This window comes from Vulpes vulpes, chromosome 4 (genome assembly GCF_048418805.1).
Source record: "Vulpes vulpes isolate BD-2025 chromosome 4, VulVul3, whole genome shotgun sequence".
In the NCBI taxonomy this organism is placed as follows: Eukaryota; Metazoa; Chordata; class Mammalia; order Carnivora; family Canidae; genus Vulpes; species Vulpes vulpes.
Genome location: NC_132783.1, coordinates 54,344,647 through 54,364,360, shown reverse-complemented (window position 1 = coordinate 54,364,360; position 19,714 = coordinate 54,344,647). Strand labels below are relative to the sequence as shown.

General features: G+C 37.5%; 1 protein-coding gene across 2 annotated transcripts in view; it reads right to left on the bottom strand.

The window, feature by feature from the left end:
• LOC140598421 (uncharacterized) overlaps positions 1-17,838 on the bottom strand; it is a 107,016-nt gene extending 89,178 nt beyond the window's left edge. For both annotated transcript variants that reach the window (XM_072754958.1, XM_072754957.1), the window contains exons 1-3: positions 17,637-17,838; positions 6,447-6,497; positions 5,281-5,447 (exon numbers count right to left, since the gene is read on the bottom strand). In XM_072754958.1, coding sequence (XP_072611059.1) covers positions 5,281-5,447; positions 6,447-6,497; positions 17,637-17,829 — 411 coding nt within the window. In that variant the 5' untranslated portion in view covers positions 17,830-17,838. The remainder of the gene's footprint in view (positions 1-5,280; positions 5,448-6,446; positions 6,498-17,636) is intronic.
• Positions 17,839-19,714: the final 1,876 nt, after the last annotated feature.

The following is a 19,714-nucleotide window of genomic DNA, read 5'->3' as shown; positions in this document are numbered from 1 at the left end:
CTAGTCATCCTCATTCCCCAACCACCCCTGATATTGTCCAATGGGCTAATTAACCAAATGACCATGGTGGCAGGGATGGAGGTTATGCATGGGCTCAGCAAGGCTAATGTGACTATAGCCACTGCTGAGGGCCTGATCTGTCAGCAGCAGAGACCAACACGGAGCTCCCATATGGCACCATTCCCCAGGTGATCAGCTAGCTATGTGGTGACAAGTTTATTACATTTGATACCATTTCCATCACGGAAGGGCAGTGTTCTGTCTTTATTGAAATCGACACTTATTCTGCATATGGATTTGCATATGGATTTGCTTTTCTCTCTTCTGTTCTGAACATTCACTGAGTTGCAGTCAAACTGGCCTACAGTCAGCTGCCTCAGTACCCACCACAGGTCCTCTCTTTTCTTAGGGACTTTGTACATGTTGTTCTGTCTCTCTGGAATATTCTTTCCCTTGCTTTTATAGCCAGTTCCTGCTCATTCTTTAGGTCTCAGCTTAACTATCACCTCCTCAAAGAGCCTTTCTTTGACCATACTATCAAAATAACTTATTTGCAATTATCAAATCTGTTTATCTAGATTCATTTTTGTATTTTTTTTCTTTCCCTCCAGTCTCATCCAATTGAAAGGGAAATGAGATGTTAATTATCATGCAAAGGAGCACACTTAAAGTTCTTTTTTTTTAAGATTTTATTTATTTATTCATGAGAGACACAGAGAGAGAGAGAGAGAGACAGAGACACAGGCAGAGAGAGAAGCGGGCTCCCCACAGGGAGCCCAATGCAGGACTCGATCCCGGGACTCCAGGATCACACCCTGGGCCAAAAGCAGGCGCTAAACCCCTGAGCCACCCAGGGATCCCCCAGCACATTTAAAGTTCTATGGTAATTTGGAAAAGAGGCAGTACTTCTCTTGGGATGACCTAGGAAATTTTTGCAGAAGAGCTACTGTTCCTCCCATTATAGTAGAAGAGACAGCATTCCTTCTTATATAGGTGGGTCATGCAACTGGAACTTTCAGGAAAAAAGGAATAGTTGTCCCATTGAGTCCATCTTCCTATCCTCTATAAGCTTTATGCTGTTGCTGCCCATTTGTCAAACTTCATTGCTTTTACTATGTTCATTTTGCCTCACCTCTGCTAATAAGCCAATTATCTTTTTAAAGATTTTATTTATTTATTTGAGAGAGAGAGCACAAGCAAGGGGAGCAACAGAGGGAGAAGGAGAAGCAGCACTTTTCCCCCTCACTCAAGCAGGGATCCCAATGTGGGGCTCCATCTCAGGACCCCAGGATCATGACCTGAGCCAAAGGCAGATGCTTAATGAACTGAGCCACCCAGGTGCCCCCTAAAGATTTTAAAGTAATCTCTACACCCAATGTGGGGCTCAAACTTACAACCCTGAGATCAAGAGTCACATGCTCCACTGACTGAGCCAGCCAGGTGCCCTCATAAACTAGTGACTAAGAAGTTGTAGTGAATCATATTTGCCTCAGCTGCTCTAGGCCCTTCATCCTTCTGAGTGCCTGCAAAATGGTAGAGAGTCTCACAGTAAGAGGGAGTTCAGAGGCAGTGATGTGGTAGCAATTCCACAGAATATACAAATAAAACCAGGAGAAAGGCAGCAAACTGGGCTTTGGAGCTTCCCACTCATCTTCCTTCAGGACTGGGCACACAGTGACCATTATCTTACTCACAACCATGTGCTCTTATTTCTAGTTCTGTAAATGTTGCTCTAAGGTCATCTTTAATACATGTTCTGTGCTACCATGGCACACTTGAGTTGGTGAGGGCATTAAACTATTCAAAAACCATAGATGTTTCAAAATTCTAAAGAGGAGGGATTGGTGTCAAAAACACAGCATATATTTGGCATAAACTACCACAGGTAGGTCAATGGATTCACTGTGCTCAATGTTTATGAACTCAAAATCACACTGATATACTCCTATCATTTCCTACAAGAATTATATGGCCATCCCCACACTATCATGTAAACTTGTTCCTGCCAAATGAATTGGGTGAGATAGAACACCAACTTATTTGAGCCAATAAGGGTTAACTTTGTTCTGGAGAATAAGAGTATTATCCTAAGTTCCCTAAAAGTATATGCATGATTTATTTACACTTTCCTAAACCCAGTTGCACTTATAAATAGTGCTATTTCAATCTTTTATTTCCAGAGTTCTCGTACTGAAAATCCTACATGGACCCTATCAACCATCAAAGTCATTATAGCAGGACTTGGTCAGAGTCTGCTACAAAACTGGTGACCCAACAGTGATAGTGACAAAATGGATGTTCACTCAGAAATGTAGCTGGCAATCTTCATTGCTGGGTTGATATTTGTTAATATGAAGATTGGAACCACTATCTGTCAGAAGGAAGAGAGAGAAAAAAAAAAAGAAAGAGAGAGAGAAAGGGAATAGGAGAGAGTGGGAGAGAAAGAAAGTTTCTATCAGTTGTTTTCTACCTAAACTATGTTTTAAAGTTCTTTTTACACTTATGGAAAAGGTGATGCTGCCCCTTAAGATAGTGCTTATTTCCCTAAGCAGCTCATAAATTTCCATCTGTCAAAAAATGTCATTTGACTTCAGGAAGTTAAAAACCGTCAGGAAACAAAGGGTACATAAGCTGAATAATAGCAGTTTCACACCTACTGTTTCTTGATATATTGTCTATCTAAATGCAGTGACTTTATTCTGTTGCAGATTTTCCAATCTCAACTATTCTGCTTTATTGCTACCGTAACATATGGTCACATGTCTCTTCAACATGTATGTGTAGAATGTGCCTGAAGAAATGAATCTCTCTGTTAAATGTTTTACTGTTGCTTCCTGTTTGCCACATCTCCCTGCTGTCACCGTGGGGATTTTTTTGTCTTCTTGTAAGGTGGAACGAATTATGAACCAACAGGATTGCTTACGCTTAATATGGTATATGACTTTATGCATTTATCTAAAATGTGTTGCCCATACTTTGAATCTAATACAAGCTCTAAAATCACAGGTATCATCTCTGGCAATAACAATATTTAACCTTTATTGAGGCCTTACTAAGTTCCAGATACTGATTTAAGTTTAAGTTTTACGAGTATGTTGAGTCCTCACAACACTATGTAGGAGGTGCTCTTTCTGTCCGTATTTTACAAAAGAGGCCCAGAGAGGTTAATTAACTAGCTCAAGATGCCTCAGTTAAGAAATGAGCAAAGCAGCATTTGCACTGAGGCAGCCTGACTGCAGAGCCCTTGGTCTGAAAGATGATACTATGCTGCATAGCAGTAATGCCTTGGAACATTTAAGAAAGGACTTGTCTACTTTGTATTTGATTCCAGAAAGCAGTGAGATTTATGATTTACACAAATCCTACTTCACAGTTTGACCTTTTTTAACAATCAGCTAACAAGGCCCTTAGTTCACCAGATTATGAGTAAGTATTCTGGAGTAAGGCATTTTACATCTATATAATAAACCAAGGACATGTGATCGCCTCCACCCCTCCAGCAGGTTTGTGCTAATGCTGTCCATTTGTCAAGCACGCTGCTTTCACTATGAAATATTGTCCTTTCCTTTGCTGCCAAACAAAGTTCACTAAGAGGCTGTGATTACCACTATTCACAATGTATATCATAAACATTCATTTATGATATGATCATATGGTTTAGTATTTCACACAAGCATCTGCAATGTGTTAATGAACTTCAGCGTTCAGAGAAACATTTCTGAGAAAGTAGATTTTTTTAGTCTCTTTTTAATCAAAATTATTGCCCTTTTCAAAGAAAATAGTTATGTTATCTGATTCCATATCATCTTCCTGTTTTCCCTTACCTCAAAATTTCCTCTTTTCCCCCATTTCATTCAGCCTTCCTTTATTCTCCTTTTCCCTTACATATTCACTTTAAGAATTATTGATCTAGAAATGATACCAACTCCTCACTATTAAAAAAAAGAAATTATATATGTTCACAAAATAAAGAAAAACTTGGTTTGAGGCAAACCACAGATTCATGCTCTACTACCTAAAAATTCTCAGGAATCCTCTGCCCCGGAAGACCCTGAGCAGTCTCTGATCCTTGAAACACAGAAAGCACTAGTGGTAAAGGAACAGCTGTTCACTTGTTTATTTGAAACTCCCTGAAGATGATGTCCAGGAGTGAGAAATACGGATCCTTGATATCTGAATAGTCTCCTAAACACTCCCATGTTCCCAAAATCTAACTGGAAAACTAGAGACCAACCACTTCAAGTACATATAACAAAGAATTTAGCTCAGGGAATCAGTACCACGGAAGATGGAGGGCTTGAGAAACAAATAGGCTCCATGAGGTGACAGCATCAGGTAGCCACTGTCCTCCTTAAATCAGAGGAAGGAAAGAGAATGGCAGAGCACAGGGCCGGGAGGCACGAGGTGAATGCAGGGGCCCCAAGAAAGGTACAAGTACTGTCACAGATGCTGCTGGACACAGAAAGGGGTGGGGGGAAACCCTGGTTTCCCTCTTCTTCCTGCCTGCCTCTCTCCTGTCATGGCCATCCATTGACTAAAGGTGAGAAGGCTCCGAGGGCATGGCAATGCAGCCTTCAGTGTCATTCCCTCTGATCAACAGCCAAGCATGGAGAATGTGAGGACTGGCTCTGACAGCAATAAGGTCTTGGATGGCACACTACAATTTTCTTCCACTTTTCTGTGGCTACACAGTCATCCTTTCCCCACCAGAAGGCTGTTACTCAATCTAAAAATATGGAAATTTAAAACTCATGCAGTCACTAATTGATCAGTCATCCAACTATGTTACATCACTGGGATAAACTTCAAGGAATATTGTGTTTTAAACAGAAAAAAATCTACTAAATCAATGTACAAAGGACTTGACACAAAGCTCTATCTCTGGGACATTTATTAAAATTTAGTTGCAGATTATTTCCTTATTGAATTTTGTTTTTCTATTTTCCTGGAATATAGTCATAAAGTGAAATTTAGCAATCTTATATTGGTAAATCACATTCTGCAAAATTATATTACTTCTTTATACTTCTACAGAGATTTTTCAGTGACTATTTCAGAAGAATAGAAACAATGATGAGGACTCAAAGCAAACAAAACCCTTCCAAACTATTTTTTTAATTTCTCAATTTTCAAAAATATTCTTCTCATAAGCATCCATTATAGCTTATAATTTTAAAAGCTGTAAGGATGTTAACACTGTCCAAAATATACAAAATTTTGAGAGCTAAGAGACATTCACAACATACTGATCTGTTTTTATCAGATTTGGTATATTCTTACCTTTAATAATCCTTCCCCAAAAAATCCTATAATAAGAACCAGCGAAGAAAGGCTTTGAGTTTCTTGAAGGCAAGAATGGAAACTTGTTTGATTATGTGTCTCCAGTAGCAGGTGCAGTGCCTCATACATAGCAGGGGTGCATAAATGTTTGTTGAATGGATTAGTCCCTGGGTCATAAAGAGAAGAATAATGGTCTTGGGGTCTGGTAGACACTAATGAAGCAGGAAGTGATCCTTTTAAAATTCTATTTTCCTATGTAATCCTTCTGCTCAAGAACCTACACTGCTTTTTTCATTGACCATATGAAAGAGTTTTAGATAGACTACAGGACATCTAGTTAAATGTGTTTCAGATAAACAGTGAGAAATTTTGTAGTGTATGTCCAAATATTGTAGGTATAAAGTATGTGCATATTTGAGACATACTTAAACATTGTGTATTTGAAATTCAAATTAAATTGGGCATCTTATATTTTCATTTACTAAATCTGGCACCCTCACCAAAGGATTAAATATAAATTTCTTTTATCATGGTTTAAAAGTGGCTGAATTACCAGAAATATTTAGTAGAGATAGCCACTCAATGAAGTTAGCCAGGCATCACCAAAGAAATTAATACCCATAATTCTTACAGTAGTTTTTAAATTTTTAAACAATTTTTCTGTGAAAAATTTGGTTTTGAAATAAATAAATCATCCAATAAATAAATTTTTAAAAAATCTTTGATGTTCAGAACTATTTTGAATCCTGATCCTGCAATTAAGTTACCATATAGCATTGAAAAGCCAGTTTTCCACTCCTGTAGTGGAAAGCCACTACAACTTTATAAAATGATTCTAATTACTTTCCTATCATGTTGAGAAAAAAACAAAGAGCTAGATTAAGCTATAAAAGTTCCTTTATATCATTTCTTCTCATTTCTCCATAGAAATAATCATTGCTAACTGCTATAGTTTGAATGTTTGTATCCTTCGAAATTCATGTGTTGAAACCTAATCCTCAAACTTATGACATTAGGATTTACAGCCTTTGGGAAAGTGCTTAAAGTCATAAGGGCCCTCATGAACGGGTCTCTTTATTAAAGACACCCCAGAGAGCTCCCTCACCCCTGTCACCATGTGAGGACATAGCAAGAAAATGGCTGTGAAATAGGAAGTGGGCTCTTACCAGACATCAAATTTGCCAATGCCTTAATCTTGGATTTCCCAGCATCCATCACTGTGAAAAATAAATATTTGTTATTCATGGAGTGTGCCTGCTGTGATGAGCACGGGGTATTGCATGTAGGTGTTGAATCACTAAATTATATACCTGAAACTAATATTACACTGTATGTTAATGGAGTTTAAATAAAACTTTAAATAAATATTTATTACTCATAAATCATTCATCCAGTCTATGGTATGCTATCACACCAGCCTGAATGGATAAAGACACCATTTGATTTGTATCATTCCTATTATTTTGTATGCATTTATATACACATATATATATATGTATATATGCACACACTATATTTTTTTTAATTTTCTTTTTTTTTTCTTTTTAATTTTTATTTATTTATGATAGTCACAGAGAGGGAGAGAGAGAGGCAGAGACATAGGCAGAGGGAGAAGCAGGCTCCACGCACCGGGATCCCAACGTGGGATTCGATCCCGGGTCTCCAGGATCGCGCCCTGGGCCAAAGGCAGGCGCCAAACCGCTGCGCCACCCAGGGATCCCACTATTTTTTATTTTAAAAAATGAATTACTATTCACCTATTACACTGAGATTTTCATTTTCATTTAGTCTTGGATGTCTACAAATACTTTTATTTTTTAAATTTTACTAAATATGCAATACCACATGTTGTGACCAGCAGACTCTAAAATGTAACTTCTGTGATCCCCAACTCCTGAAACTCATGCCCTGTGTAAAACCTTCCCTTTAACTGTGGGATGGCCTAAAGACTTGTTCTAACAAACAGAATAGGATAAAGCGATGTAATGTCACTTTCATCATTAGGGTGCATAAAATATGACTTCCATTTTGCTAGCAGACTTTAATTGCCTTTTAAGCTTCCTGACTTTGATGAAGCTAGCTGTCATGTTGGAGAAGAACTGGGGAGGCCCCCAGCCAACAAACAAATAGGAACTGAGGCTCTCAGCCCAACAGTCCTCAAGGAACTGAATCCTGCCAACAACCATGTAGATTGGAAGCAGATTCTTCCCCAATCAAGCCTTTATAGGAGACTCCAGCCTTGGCTTGCAGATGTATGAAGACTCTGATGCAGAGGACCCAGCTAACCATGCCTGGATCCCTGACTCTCAGAAACTTCAAGTCAATAAATGTGTGTTGTTTTAGGCTGCTAAGTTTTTGAGAATTCTGCTATACAGTAATGGATAATGAATCCATAGATGATGCAAAATTTAAAAGCCATTAAATTTAAGTCTTCTTCCCTTTCCCGTCCTTATCTCCAGCCAATCAGATCTCTTTCCGGGAGGCAATTGCCTGCCTGTTACAGGCATCAATTAAGATCATCAATCTTAGAGCACTTTAAATGCTTAAAGGATAATAAATAAAAGTATTAATGTCATTATTCATACTAAAATTCCCAGATTTACAAATGAAACTAAAACCTTTGAGGAAAGTAAGAACAATAGGAATAATTACAGAATTTTCTTACATGGGACCAAATGGAAACAGCAGAAAAAGTGACAGATAAATGTCAGATGAACCCATGTAAAAAAGGATATTTATATCTGGCAGAAATTCCAAGGACATTTACAAACTGCACCTACTGAGTTATTGCTTATAACCAGAAAGAGATCACTGAGTCATTAACCACTTATCTTTAAAATCATTGATTCAGTGTCCTATGCTGACCATAAAATAGAGCATTATCAGGATGAATGAAAACAAAACAGAAAGCATTGTATTGTGTGGTTCAAAGCCAGGTCCGTGCATCTGATACCACGCATGGAACACTGTTCATCACACCACAAAAATGACTTGATGTAGCCAGAAATGATAGGGTGGGAACTAGGGTGAGAGTCTGACTCATAGGCTTGAGTTAAAGAATAGACTAAAATATGAAAGATCTTTCATCTGGAACAGGTGTGGGCCCTTTTCTGTAAATGGGCCAAATAGTAAATATTCTAGGCTTTGCAGGCTATATGGTTTCTGACCCAACAATTCAACTTTAGTGTTGCAGCCCTATATAAATAAATGGGCAAGGCCATGTTCCAATAAGACTTTACTTACAAAAATAAGATTTGGGTGGTTTTGGTCCAAGAGCTTACTGACCCCTTATCTAGGAAATGAAAACAAAGGATAATCAAGACAGCAGTTTGGCACCAGATTAAAAGACCCAGATGCCAAGAAGAAATCCCCTAGCTCATAATGCCAATTCCAGTGCTGCTATCTGAATACACTGATTTGACTACTATGGAAGACATTGGTTTTTATCTGAACCAAAATTTCTGCTCTGACCTCCAGTCTTAGCCCATCTAGAACCTGAGTTGCCATAGAGCTAAAATAAAACCCAGGCAAGAACACCCCTTTTTTCTCCATGCCTATCCTCTTAGCATCTCTCCTCCAGTTTCTTGGGAGATTCTAGAACTAGAACAACAGTACCAAAATGGGAAATGTCATCCTTAATAGCCCAACAGATATATACAATCTATATTTTAACTATATTGACTGAAATCAGTGTTTTTAAGCATTTGATACCAAATTATGTTGTTTCAAAGCAACTAAATTAATATTTATAAGCCAATGTATAGAACTGGGCATTTTATATTTTATACAAAATTTATCCCAACACTTATAAATTGTATTGATTTCTTAGCATTCTTCCCCAAATCTCTTAACTACTTATTATAAGCCTTTATGTTTCATGGATTTTTATTTTTAAAAAAAAGTCAAATCCTTTGTGTGAGAAAAAGGATCTACACACATCTAGCCATGTGTTCACACATACCTGGCACAATGGGACAAAAGTTTAACTGATTTTATTTCCTGGTTCTTCTCTTCTGGCCCACATGGATAAAACTTGGGATAGAAGATAGAACCACAAGAAATAAATCAGTTGCCCAATTTTATACAATTACCATAAAACTAAAATGTGTTTTAGGAAAATTAACTTCCTGTATATAGGGTTTTATCCTTCTTCTTTAAAAGAAAATATTTTTCATTAACTAACAGCCCCAAAAGTTAGACTGTGAGATTTAAGTGAAAGTGTGTCAGTTTTATCCTAAATTTAGAATACCACCAACTCTGAGATACCAGCTGTATTCTTAAGAGACCAACCTTGATGAAGCAAGACGTATGTTTGAAAACTTACTAGAGGTTAAGACACCGCAATTTTACTTGTGTCTGAACCAACTCCACATAAACAAAAATAAAGTGAAACCCCAGTCTGAGATGCTTTGCCACTGTCTAAAAGCAGAAAAAGGCCCCTTGCCTGACCCCAGCCTCCACTTCCTCCCCAACCCAGACGAGTGGGTGTACCAGCTCTGCTGATATGTCCTACGTGACCTCTTTACTTCACTAAGAACTCTGGCTAACCCTCCAGCCAAGCTATGGGAGACCAAAAGACCACCACAGTTGGGTAATACCAGTGAGATATACGGGACAGGGTCAAAACTCAGCTCCCCACCATAAACAGTTTGTAATATAATCCACCTTTCCTCTAATTATAGTTATCTCCATATTAGAAACTATGGTAGAGTGCTTTAAAATTCTTCAAGTGCCTTAGAATTTATCATCCTCAATATTTGATCTAGTAAAAGTCACCTAAGACTAAAATTAATCTATAAATACATTCCTTTCAGAAAAAAGAAGTACCTGACTCTAAGTTTTCAAATATTAACTAGGTAGGTCAATTTTAACTTCATCTCTACCTTGCCCCATCTGGCCCCTGGTGAAAAGCAAAAGGTGCTCCAAATAACAAGTGGCCTAATTAAGAGATAAAGTAAATGATGCTGTGTGAATAATGAGAAGTTGCAAGATGAGTTTATGACTTATTGGGAGATAGCTTAGCCTCTCTCTTCTCAGAAGCAAGCTAATTTAACAATATTTAGTGGAGTTTGATGTATAGCTGAGATAAAGTCAGACTCCCTGATTTCCAACATTAGACACTGTCCACAAAAACCAAGGCCAATTCTCTTCTGGTAAAAGTAAGGAAAAACAAAAACAGGACCAAGAGAAAACTACTTTCCTAATTACTTAAAATATCTCATTTCGGAATTAAATGAGATGATACACCATCTCCTTTGGGAGCTAAATGAGTCACATATTATATAAAACAATCAACTCCAATTTTAACATATTAGTAATTCCACATGGACTAATTTAGGGTTTCAGGAATGGGGAAGCAAAAATGAATACAAAATTCTCTATATAGGTAGAAACTATAATACAGAAATTATATGTATAAAGTTATGGCACCATGATGTAAATCCAATCTCCTGAGTTTAGAATCTGGAGCCTGACTGATAACATTCAAAAATTACAGATTGAACATGTAGTGTAATGTAAGGGGTTGCATTAATTAAGGTAACACCTCCTATAACTATAAGAGCTATCAGGAACTTGAAGCCATAGAGGACATCTCCGGTTCAAATAATATTCAATACCAGGGCTCCTAGACAGCAGACAGCTCAAGCTATCTCCTCTGTGGGTCTTTGTCCTCCAAAAATGTTCCACGGTCCTCTTCATTCAGCCAACAGGTGAGAAGGAAGACTACAGAGGAGGTAAAACGAACCTCCTAGGCACTATAGCCTGGAAGTAAAATACATCATTCATTTATATTCTGTTGACAAGAACTGGTCATATGGCCATGCCCAGATGCAGTGGAAGCTGGAAAGTAAAGTTTCAGTTGGGCAGCCACTTCCTAGGAACTACTCTAGAAGATGAATTTTTGGTGGGCAGCGAGCAATGCCCATCACTATTATTTTGGTAGGTGCTATAATGAATCCAAATGTAGCAAGACATAAGGCTATGAAATTGTGCCTTTGAATTGTTCCTTTGTCTAGGTATATGGTGACTGTTACAATATGACAAGCAATTCATTCAAAGTTTAGCTAATCAAGACAACTAATATTTTAGGTCATTGTATGTCTTAAGCATGAACCTAATGATATTAACCCACAATCACTAATCCGTGTATTTTGAATTGGTGATTCTTAGCAGCATGAGATTAGCAGAGAAGTATTAACACTCTCTGACTGTGTGGCTCATAATCATAGCATGACATTAGCTGGGTGGCATGTGGATATATAAAGCTCTGCATTTTTATTAGATTTGAGCCTATGAGAAACAAAACTATTCACTCTCAGCAAAATTTCTCACCAATATCATTGTAACTTATAGCTTTTATTGTATGCTTGTCTGTTTTCAACCAAGTTTGGTCGAAGTTAGACGCTTATTCTTTTGATTCACATCTTAGAAGTTAATCTCTAAAAATCAGTTCCTCCTCTGTACTGTGTCCTAGCATCCTTTAGAAACTTTTTCCAACCAGGGATGCCTGGGTGGCTCAGCAATTGAGTGTCTGCTGTGGCCCAGGGCGTGATCCCGGGGGTTCCGGGATCGAGTCCCATATCAGGCTTCCTGCATGGAGCCTGCTTCTGCCTCTGCCTGTGTCTCTGCCTCTCTGTCTCTCTGTGTCTCTCATGAATAAATAAATAAAATCTCAAAAAAGAAAAAGGAAAAAAATTTTTCCAACCTAGGCAGGTGGAGCTAGTCACTCCCTTCTCTGGGCCTCTACTGACCATGTAAATATATACTCAAAGGCTTTTGCAAGGAGTGAATGAAATCATGTATATAGAAGTGACTGCACAGTAAATGGCTTCCATTGAATTACCTGAAAAATTGAGATCCTAATACTGAATTCATATACTTGTTAGGAATATTAGACATAATGTATATTTTAAAATCTAGAATTTATATGTTTTCCATGAAAACATTATTACCATTATTATTATTATTATTATTATTATTATTATTTTGAATATCTCTTAACAGCAAAGGCAGAAGTTCTGGGCTCACTCTTTCTTACCATAGAAAAGGTAAATACTGAGGATATAATGATTATGAGGACGTGTTTCTTAGGGAAAAATCAAGCAGTAGAAATTTGTTACACATGAATGGGTAAAAAGAGGACAAACTTTGATTTTCGATAACTCTTGAATTATTTCATCTCAAACAAAGTGAAATTAATAGGTTGTCTACACCAGTCACATCTACAGATGCTTGGAGATGAAGAGGATGTGAGTGTGGGAAAGAAAAATCTAAAGACATCTCCAGATTATGGAGAAGTTTGATATTCTCCATCTCTTTGGCAACAAAATTGCCCCCCTAAAACCACAGGCAGCATTTTCCGGGAAAGAAACAAGCCAACCTCTTCAGTCACTTTCTCTTCAATCTCCCACTCTTGGTATAACAGAATCTAAAAGAAATTCATGTGACCCACATTGAGAAAACACCCCTAGAAAACTCATATTTGGGGAGGTAAGGATAAAAAACTCTTAGAACCCTAAAGATTGACTCATTAGAGTTATATGTTGAAAGTGGTTGACCTCTTTTAAAATATATATATTTTCACTAATATAATAATCATTATTTATCTATGATTTAAAATATAGCAAAAAACACATGATAGTTTACATTAAAATATCTCAAAGACTCTTCAATTCTCACCTGACTGCCAGTCTATTAGAGAATCTTTGTGTCAAAATCTTCTCTTTCTGGCTTTTATTTATTTATTTTTTTTTAAATTTTATTTATTTATGATAGTCATACAGAGAGAAAGAGAGAGAGGCAGAGACACAGGCAGAGAGAGAAGCAGGCTCCATGCACCGGGAGCCTGATGTGGGATTCGATCCCGGGTCTCCAGGATCGCGCCCTGGGCCAAAGGCAGGCGCCAAACCGCTGCGCCACCCAGGGATCCCCTCTTTCTGGCTTTTAATCTGAACTTCTCTACAATCTCAAAGCCAACTCTATTTCTACAACTCGTTTGCCCTTCCTGTTGCAATGTCAGAATTTTACTCCTCATGAATTTTAAAATCACAGAATTTTAGAGCCAAAGTTGCCCTTAAAAATAATCCAGATTAGCTCTATTAAGAAACATGAGACCCAGACAAGCCAAAGGCTTGCCAGAACCCTATAGATAAGGGGGAAAGATCCTGGCTCTTCAGATTCTGCAATGGCATTTTTAAAATGTGTATAGTATACAGTCCCTCCTTTATCTGAAGGAATACATTCCAAGACCCCCAGGGATGCCTCAAACTGCAGATAGTACTAAACCCTGCAGACATGCTATTTTATTCCTATATTTACTGACCTATGACACGGTTTAATTTAGAAATTAAGCACTATAGGAAAGTAACGACAATAACAATAAAATAGAACAATTATAACAAATACTGATATGAGAGCTTCGTGAATTGGTCTCTCCAAGTATCTTGTACTGTACTCACCCTTCTTGTGATGATGTGAGATGATAAAATGCCTGTGTGATGAAGTGAGGGGAATGACATAGCATTATAACATAAAGTTAGGCTACTATTGACCTTCTGACTACTCATCATAAGGAGGATTATCTGCTTTCAGATGCAGTTGTTGGTGGGTAACTGAAACTGCGCAAAGCCAAACTGCAGATAAGGGGGGATTACCATTCAAATTACTCTGAGAACCCAGCAGTTAGTTGTTCTTGCTCCCTGGAGCGGATGCTAAACACGAATGTTATATGCAGCTTCCATGGGATTAAGTACTATTAAAGGTATGCCCCTAACTCACTTGTTCCTCAAACATTTACTAAGCTGCTAACAGGAAATGGTGGATCCATGATTAAGACCAAGTCCCTCCTGGAAGAATTGACTTGTTAGTGTAAGGAGACAAGCATGTAACAGCTATAAAGTATCATAGGTGTGCTAGATTATGGGCAGGGTGCATTAGGGATACAAAAGAGGAAGTGTCTACTTCTGTTTAGGTCAAAAAAAGCTTTATAGGGGATGTCTTGATGCTTAATGTGAATTAAGTCTGGAAAGAAAATATTTCACATGAAAATGTTTCACAGGCAGGTGTGGATGGGACTGGAGGGATATTCTAGGCACTCTGGGGAGCTCCAGTTGGCTCTGTGTGCTGTTGCATGAACAGTATAAAACAGGGAGTCAGTGAAAGATATGGCCGTAGAGACAGGAGAATGCCAGACCTCAGAGGACCTCACATTCTGTAAAAAATAGCATTCACCTGGCCAGCCCTCTTTGAACATAGGAATCTTGCCTAATATTCTAATACATTCTGCCCGATAGTGACTTCTACTAGGACCTAGAGGAGATATTCATTTTTTTTTTAGAGGAGATATTCAATTTGGTACTTTAAAAAGCATCAGAAAATAATCAGGAATGACTCAACTTACATAAGAATTCTATACATTTTGCAATAGAGTTCATTTTTTTCATTCACTGCATTAATATTTGTTCACACATAAACGAAGAGATGAGCATATCATGGACTTTCATTTTATTAAAAAATTCAAACATTCAAACATAGGGATCCCTGGGTGGCTCAGCGGTTTAGCACCTGCCTTTGGCCCAAGGCGCGATCCTGGAGACCCAAGATCGAATCCCACATCGGGCTCCTGGTGCATGGAGCCTGCTTTTCCCTCTGCCTATGTCTCTGCCTCTCTCTCTCTCTCTCTCTCTGTGTGTGTGTGTGTGTGTGTGTGTGTGTGACTATCATAAATAAATAAATAAAAATTAAAAAAATTCAAACATTAAAGGATTTTAATTACTAATTATTTTAAATTATATTTTTAAAAACATAAATGTTATGTCATGAAATAAAGACATTAAGGTAGTTCTTCCTTAATAGGAACTGGCAAGAAGAATAAAACAAGAACATCTTAGCCAAGTGTGGCTAGAAAAATAACTGACTCAGTTGCTTCTTCTGTTGTCCAGTTTTTGTCATCTTCAGATTTTCATCTTCTGTGCTATATTAAAATGGTCATTTTTTCATATTCACCCTATAATGGGTTTTCTACCAAAAATTACTCAAACATCAGATTTTAAATAAGAATTCTCATAAACCAGTTTTGAAGAATGCTTTTCTCCCCTTGAATACATTCTGCAGAATGCTGATCACTGGTTGTTTATTGTGACACAATGCCTTTTCTGTACTAACACAGGCCTGTGCTTCTAGACTTTCTATTTGTACATTTCTGCAGCTTTGTACAGATGCCTCACCCCCCACCCCACCCCTGCTGCCTTTGGGTCTTGTCTGATGACAAGCTTCTGTATTGTTCACCATGTTGCTGCAGGTACAGGCTTCTATGCTGCTGTGATTTCCACTATATTGAACAGAAAGAGAGACTTCCTGTTTGAGCCCAATCTCCAAATACCCACCCTACTCCAGTGTAGACACAGGGTCTCCGCCATATGCTTTTCCCTGTCCATAGTCCCACTGAATTTAATACGTAACTGGACCCTCTTATTCTCCTTGGCTACACAGTTCCAAATCTCTTAGTTGATTTTCATGAATAAAAGTCTCCCTGAGGTTCCATGAAGGTAAGAATGGTGTCCTCTTCAGAAAAAAAAATTAATAATTTACGTCCACTTTAAAGAATCTATCACTTAAAGAGTATTGGAATGCCCTCAGAGTTGGTAAAAATACTTTAATAGAAAAACACTATGCAATTCTTGAGTACCAGCAGATATTAGGTATCAATATATGATACACTATGAATTCGAGCCTAGTACACTGAATTGATAAGCACAAACTATGTGCTCAGAATTTCTTAAGGATGGAGAGTTGAGTGGTTAATCGCTAACAATTTATTGAATATTTATTTACTCTATAACAATTCTATGTGTCTAAAATGAATTTTTTTTCTGTTGTCTTAAGTGAAACTAATGTTTGCCAATAGTAAGATCATTTTTTCAGGAGCTGAATTTCATTATTTAAGTTATTGAGCAATAGGATAAAAGTTTTATGGTGTTTGTTTTTACAATTTCTGAAATGTCCCAATTTCATGTCTGTCCTTAAAAATAGTACCCTCTTATTTCCCACCCTTGTCTCCTTTCCTTTAATAAGTAATGCCCCTCTTCCTTAGGCTATAAATGAATATTGTAGTAGGCTTCTGTTTAGCTACAGTTCCTAACTTCACTATGGCAGATTAGTGATGCTACAAAGATATCAGATTTTTATTTGAATGTTGATTCAGGGAGAAAAATAATTATTTGCAGAGCTGAAAAAATTTAAATGGTTGATTATATCTTACTAAGAAGATAGTTAGAAATATCCAAATAAACTGGAAGTCAGCATTAAAAAACTCCACAAAACAGTGACATTTGGACACTTAAATTTTTCCATTATATGAGCCTTTTCATGTCGTTTAAGAAAAAAATACAATGTTCTTTATATGTTCCCATATGTCCTCTTACAGTGTCTATATATATTTTTTAAGGATTGTATTTATTTATTCACGAGAAACAGAGAGGGAGAGGGGCGGAGACACAGAGGGAGAAGCAGGCTCCATGCAGGGAGCTCTACACTGGACTCAATCCCAGGTCTCCAGGATCATACCCTGAGCTGAAGGCAGCGCTAAACTGCTGAGCTACCTGGGCTGCCCCAGTGTCTATATTTTATAATCATAAATCACTCTTTGCATTCCAGATTAACAACTAAACTTTTTTCTTTCCACATAAGAGATTTGCAAAGAATTTGATCAATTTGGCATTTTGATTCTAAAAACCAAGCATTAGCCTAAACAAGATCAAAACTGACCTAAGTCATTTAACACATTAATTCTGACAGCTAAAAAAATCTTATTCGGAAAAAATAAGCAGCATATTTGATAACAAAAAGCAAGAAGAAAAAAGGGGATCCCTGGGTGCCTCAGTGGTTGAGCATCTGCCTTCAGCCCAGGGCATGACCCTGGAGTCTCAGAATCGAGTCCTGCGTTGAGCTCCCTGCATGGAGCCTGCTTCTCCCTCTGCCTGTGTCTCTGCCTCTCTCTCTCCCTCTGTGTCTCTCATGAATAAATAAATAAAATCTTAAAAAAACAAAAAACAAAAAAAGGCAAGAAGAATGAATCTCTTCAAAAGTCAGAATGACATACTATCCATTTCATCCTTTGCAGAACTGCCTCCCTAACAAATCACTATCTTTTCATCTCTGAAGCATTCCAGACACATTCTTTACCTGTGAATTCACAAGTCTTTTCTCTGAGTGAGATCTCGGAATCAGTAACCTTTTGAGCAAGTGTGGGAAGTGGGGAAGGAGACAGCATGTCTACCTGGGACTGCTGAAAGCAATGACAGAGCAGAACAGGAATGTTCTGTGTAGCGGAGCATTATTGGGAACTATTTTCTCACCTGGCTTTCCGAGAAATGGAAGGCCGCACAGCTGTTTCACTGTTCTGTCATTAAATATGCGAAATGTCCTATCCTGCCGGAAGGAGAAAACAGAACCAGATTTGTGGTCTGAAATCCCTTTCAGAAACGCTGCCATCGTGTGGCACTTTGGAGCTGGAACCGGAAGAGTCCTGCGGTAGGTCATCTGGTTCATCTGGACATGGCTAGGCTCCAGCGAAATCTATTCCTATAACACTCTAAGTTGGTATTAAATCATTCCTGTGGGCACAGAGTAAACCGTAGTGAGTCCTGTGGAAATCTTGTTGTTTTTAGAATTTGTGAACTTCCCCCTACTAAATTGACAACATGACAAATTTATGTGGGTAATACGTTTAAAGGGAAAAACAATTTTTAAAAGCAGAACTAAGAAATATGTTCTGAAACTCTATAACCTGATGCTTTATGTTTTATCAAGTTAGCTGGCACCTGGATTGTAAAATGTGCGATTGGAGCCCACTAATCAATAATATCAATTCATTTGGAATGCATCCAAAATAGATAAACTCACCCCACCACCAAATGTCCACAAAACTGGAATATAGTTATACTAATAAGATTGCAAGAAATTATGTAATCCATATTTTTATTAAGAACAGCAATCAAAAAAAAAAAAGAACAGCAATCAGTAAATAGTAGCCGACACATTAGACAGAACTAGTAATAAATAGGACCATTTATCTTTAATCTCACTTCGCACACAATTCTTACAATGGAAGTGTGAGGTAAATGAATAGTTGCAACCCTCATTTCACAACTGAGAAAAGTAGATGAAAATTAACTAATCTCAAAACAATATTAAATATTTAAGATGGAATCAGAGCTTTGCTACCTCTAATTTCTGATATTCAAAGTCATCTGTAATTTTCTTTTATTTAAATACCTTTTAAATACCCAGTAAAGTTTTTTTTAATATGGAAAAATGTTTTTAATTTTATTTTATTTATTAAGTAAAACCTTTATATATCGTGGGAGAAAAAAAATGATTCGTAGAGCAATGTATTCCTATAGTGATATGAAAACTACCTTATTGATGTACACAGTTTAAAAATCATACATCTAACCTCATTCTAATAACCTATTCCACTTAAAGATATTACAAATGATGACTACTTGCTTCTCCAAAACTTTCAGGAATAGTTAACACACACAGTGCTTCAAATATGCATATAATATGTGCCAAGTGTTGTTAGTTTTGCACACACTAATTCATTCAAACTTCTCACAATCCTCATGAGCTAGATAATAGCGTGTGTATTTGACAGATGAGGAAACAAATATAGGCAGGCTAAGTGACTTGCCCAAGGTCAAACAGCTAATGGTGGCAGTGTGGGACTCAAAGCCACACTCTGGCCCCAGAAGCAGGCTTCTCAAGCAGTAACACTGCTCCCAGTCAGAAACTACTTTACTTCTGCAGTATATACAGTAAATTACCATTCTTCTATTTTGTATAGCAAATTATCTGATTCACCACCTCCAAACAATTCAAACAGCACAACAAAAATTCATGTCCTTGAAGGGTCATCGTAAATCCAACTTGAACATGGGCATGAACATGGAATTTAGTGTTAGTAATGTCATTTGTCTAAATGACAAGCTGCTATATACTTGAAATCACAATACCAAGCTTGAGTAGTAAAGGATGGAGGGGGCCTCTCTGAATTCTTCATACACCTGAAGGAGAGATAGCCTTGCACCTGTTAAACAAGTATATCTGTGAGGCAAATTTGGTTGCATATATGACCTTAATCTGCTATTTAACCTGAAAGAAACAAAAGCCTATTCCATTTTATTTAAGACTGATTTAATATTAATATTTTTTCTTCTAGCTCAGAAATTATAGACTATTTCAAAGAACTAGTCATTCCTCCCCACTTTTTTTGTAGGACCCCTAGATGCCCTTCCACCATGCTAAATGCCAATCCCATAAATGAAAAAGCTAGTTAATGATATCGTACACAAGTAATGTTTTAACTATAGTTTGTGTGTTTGCTTTTTGTTTTTTAACCACAAAAACCAGAAGGGGAAGTGTGGGAGCAAGT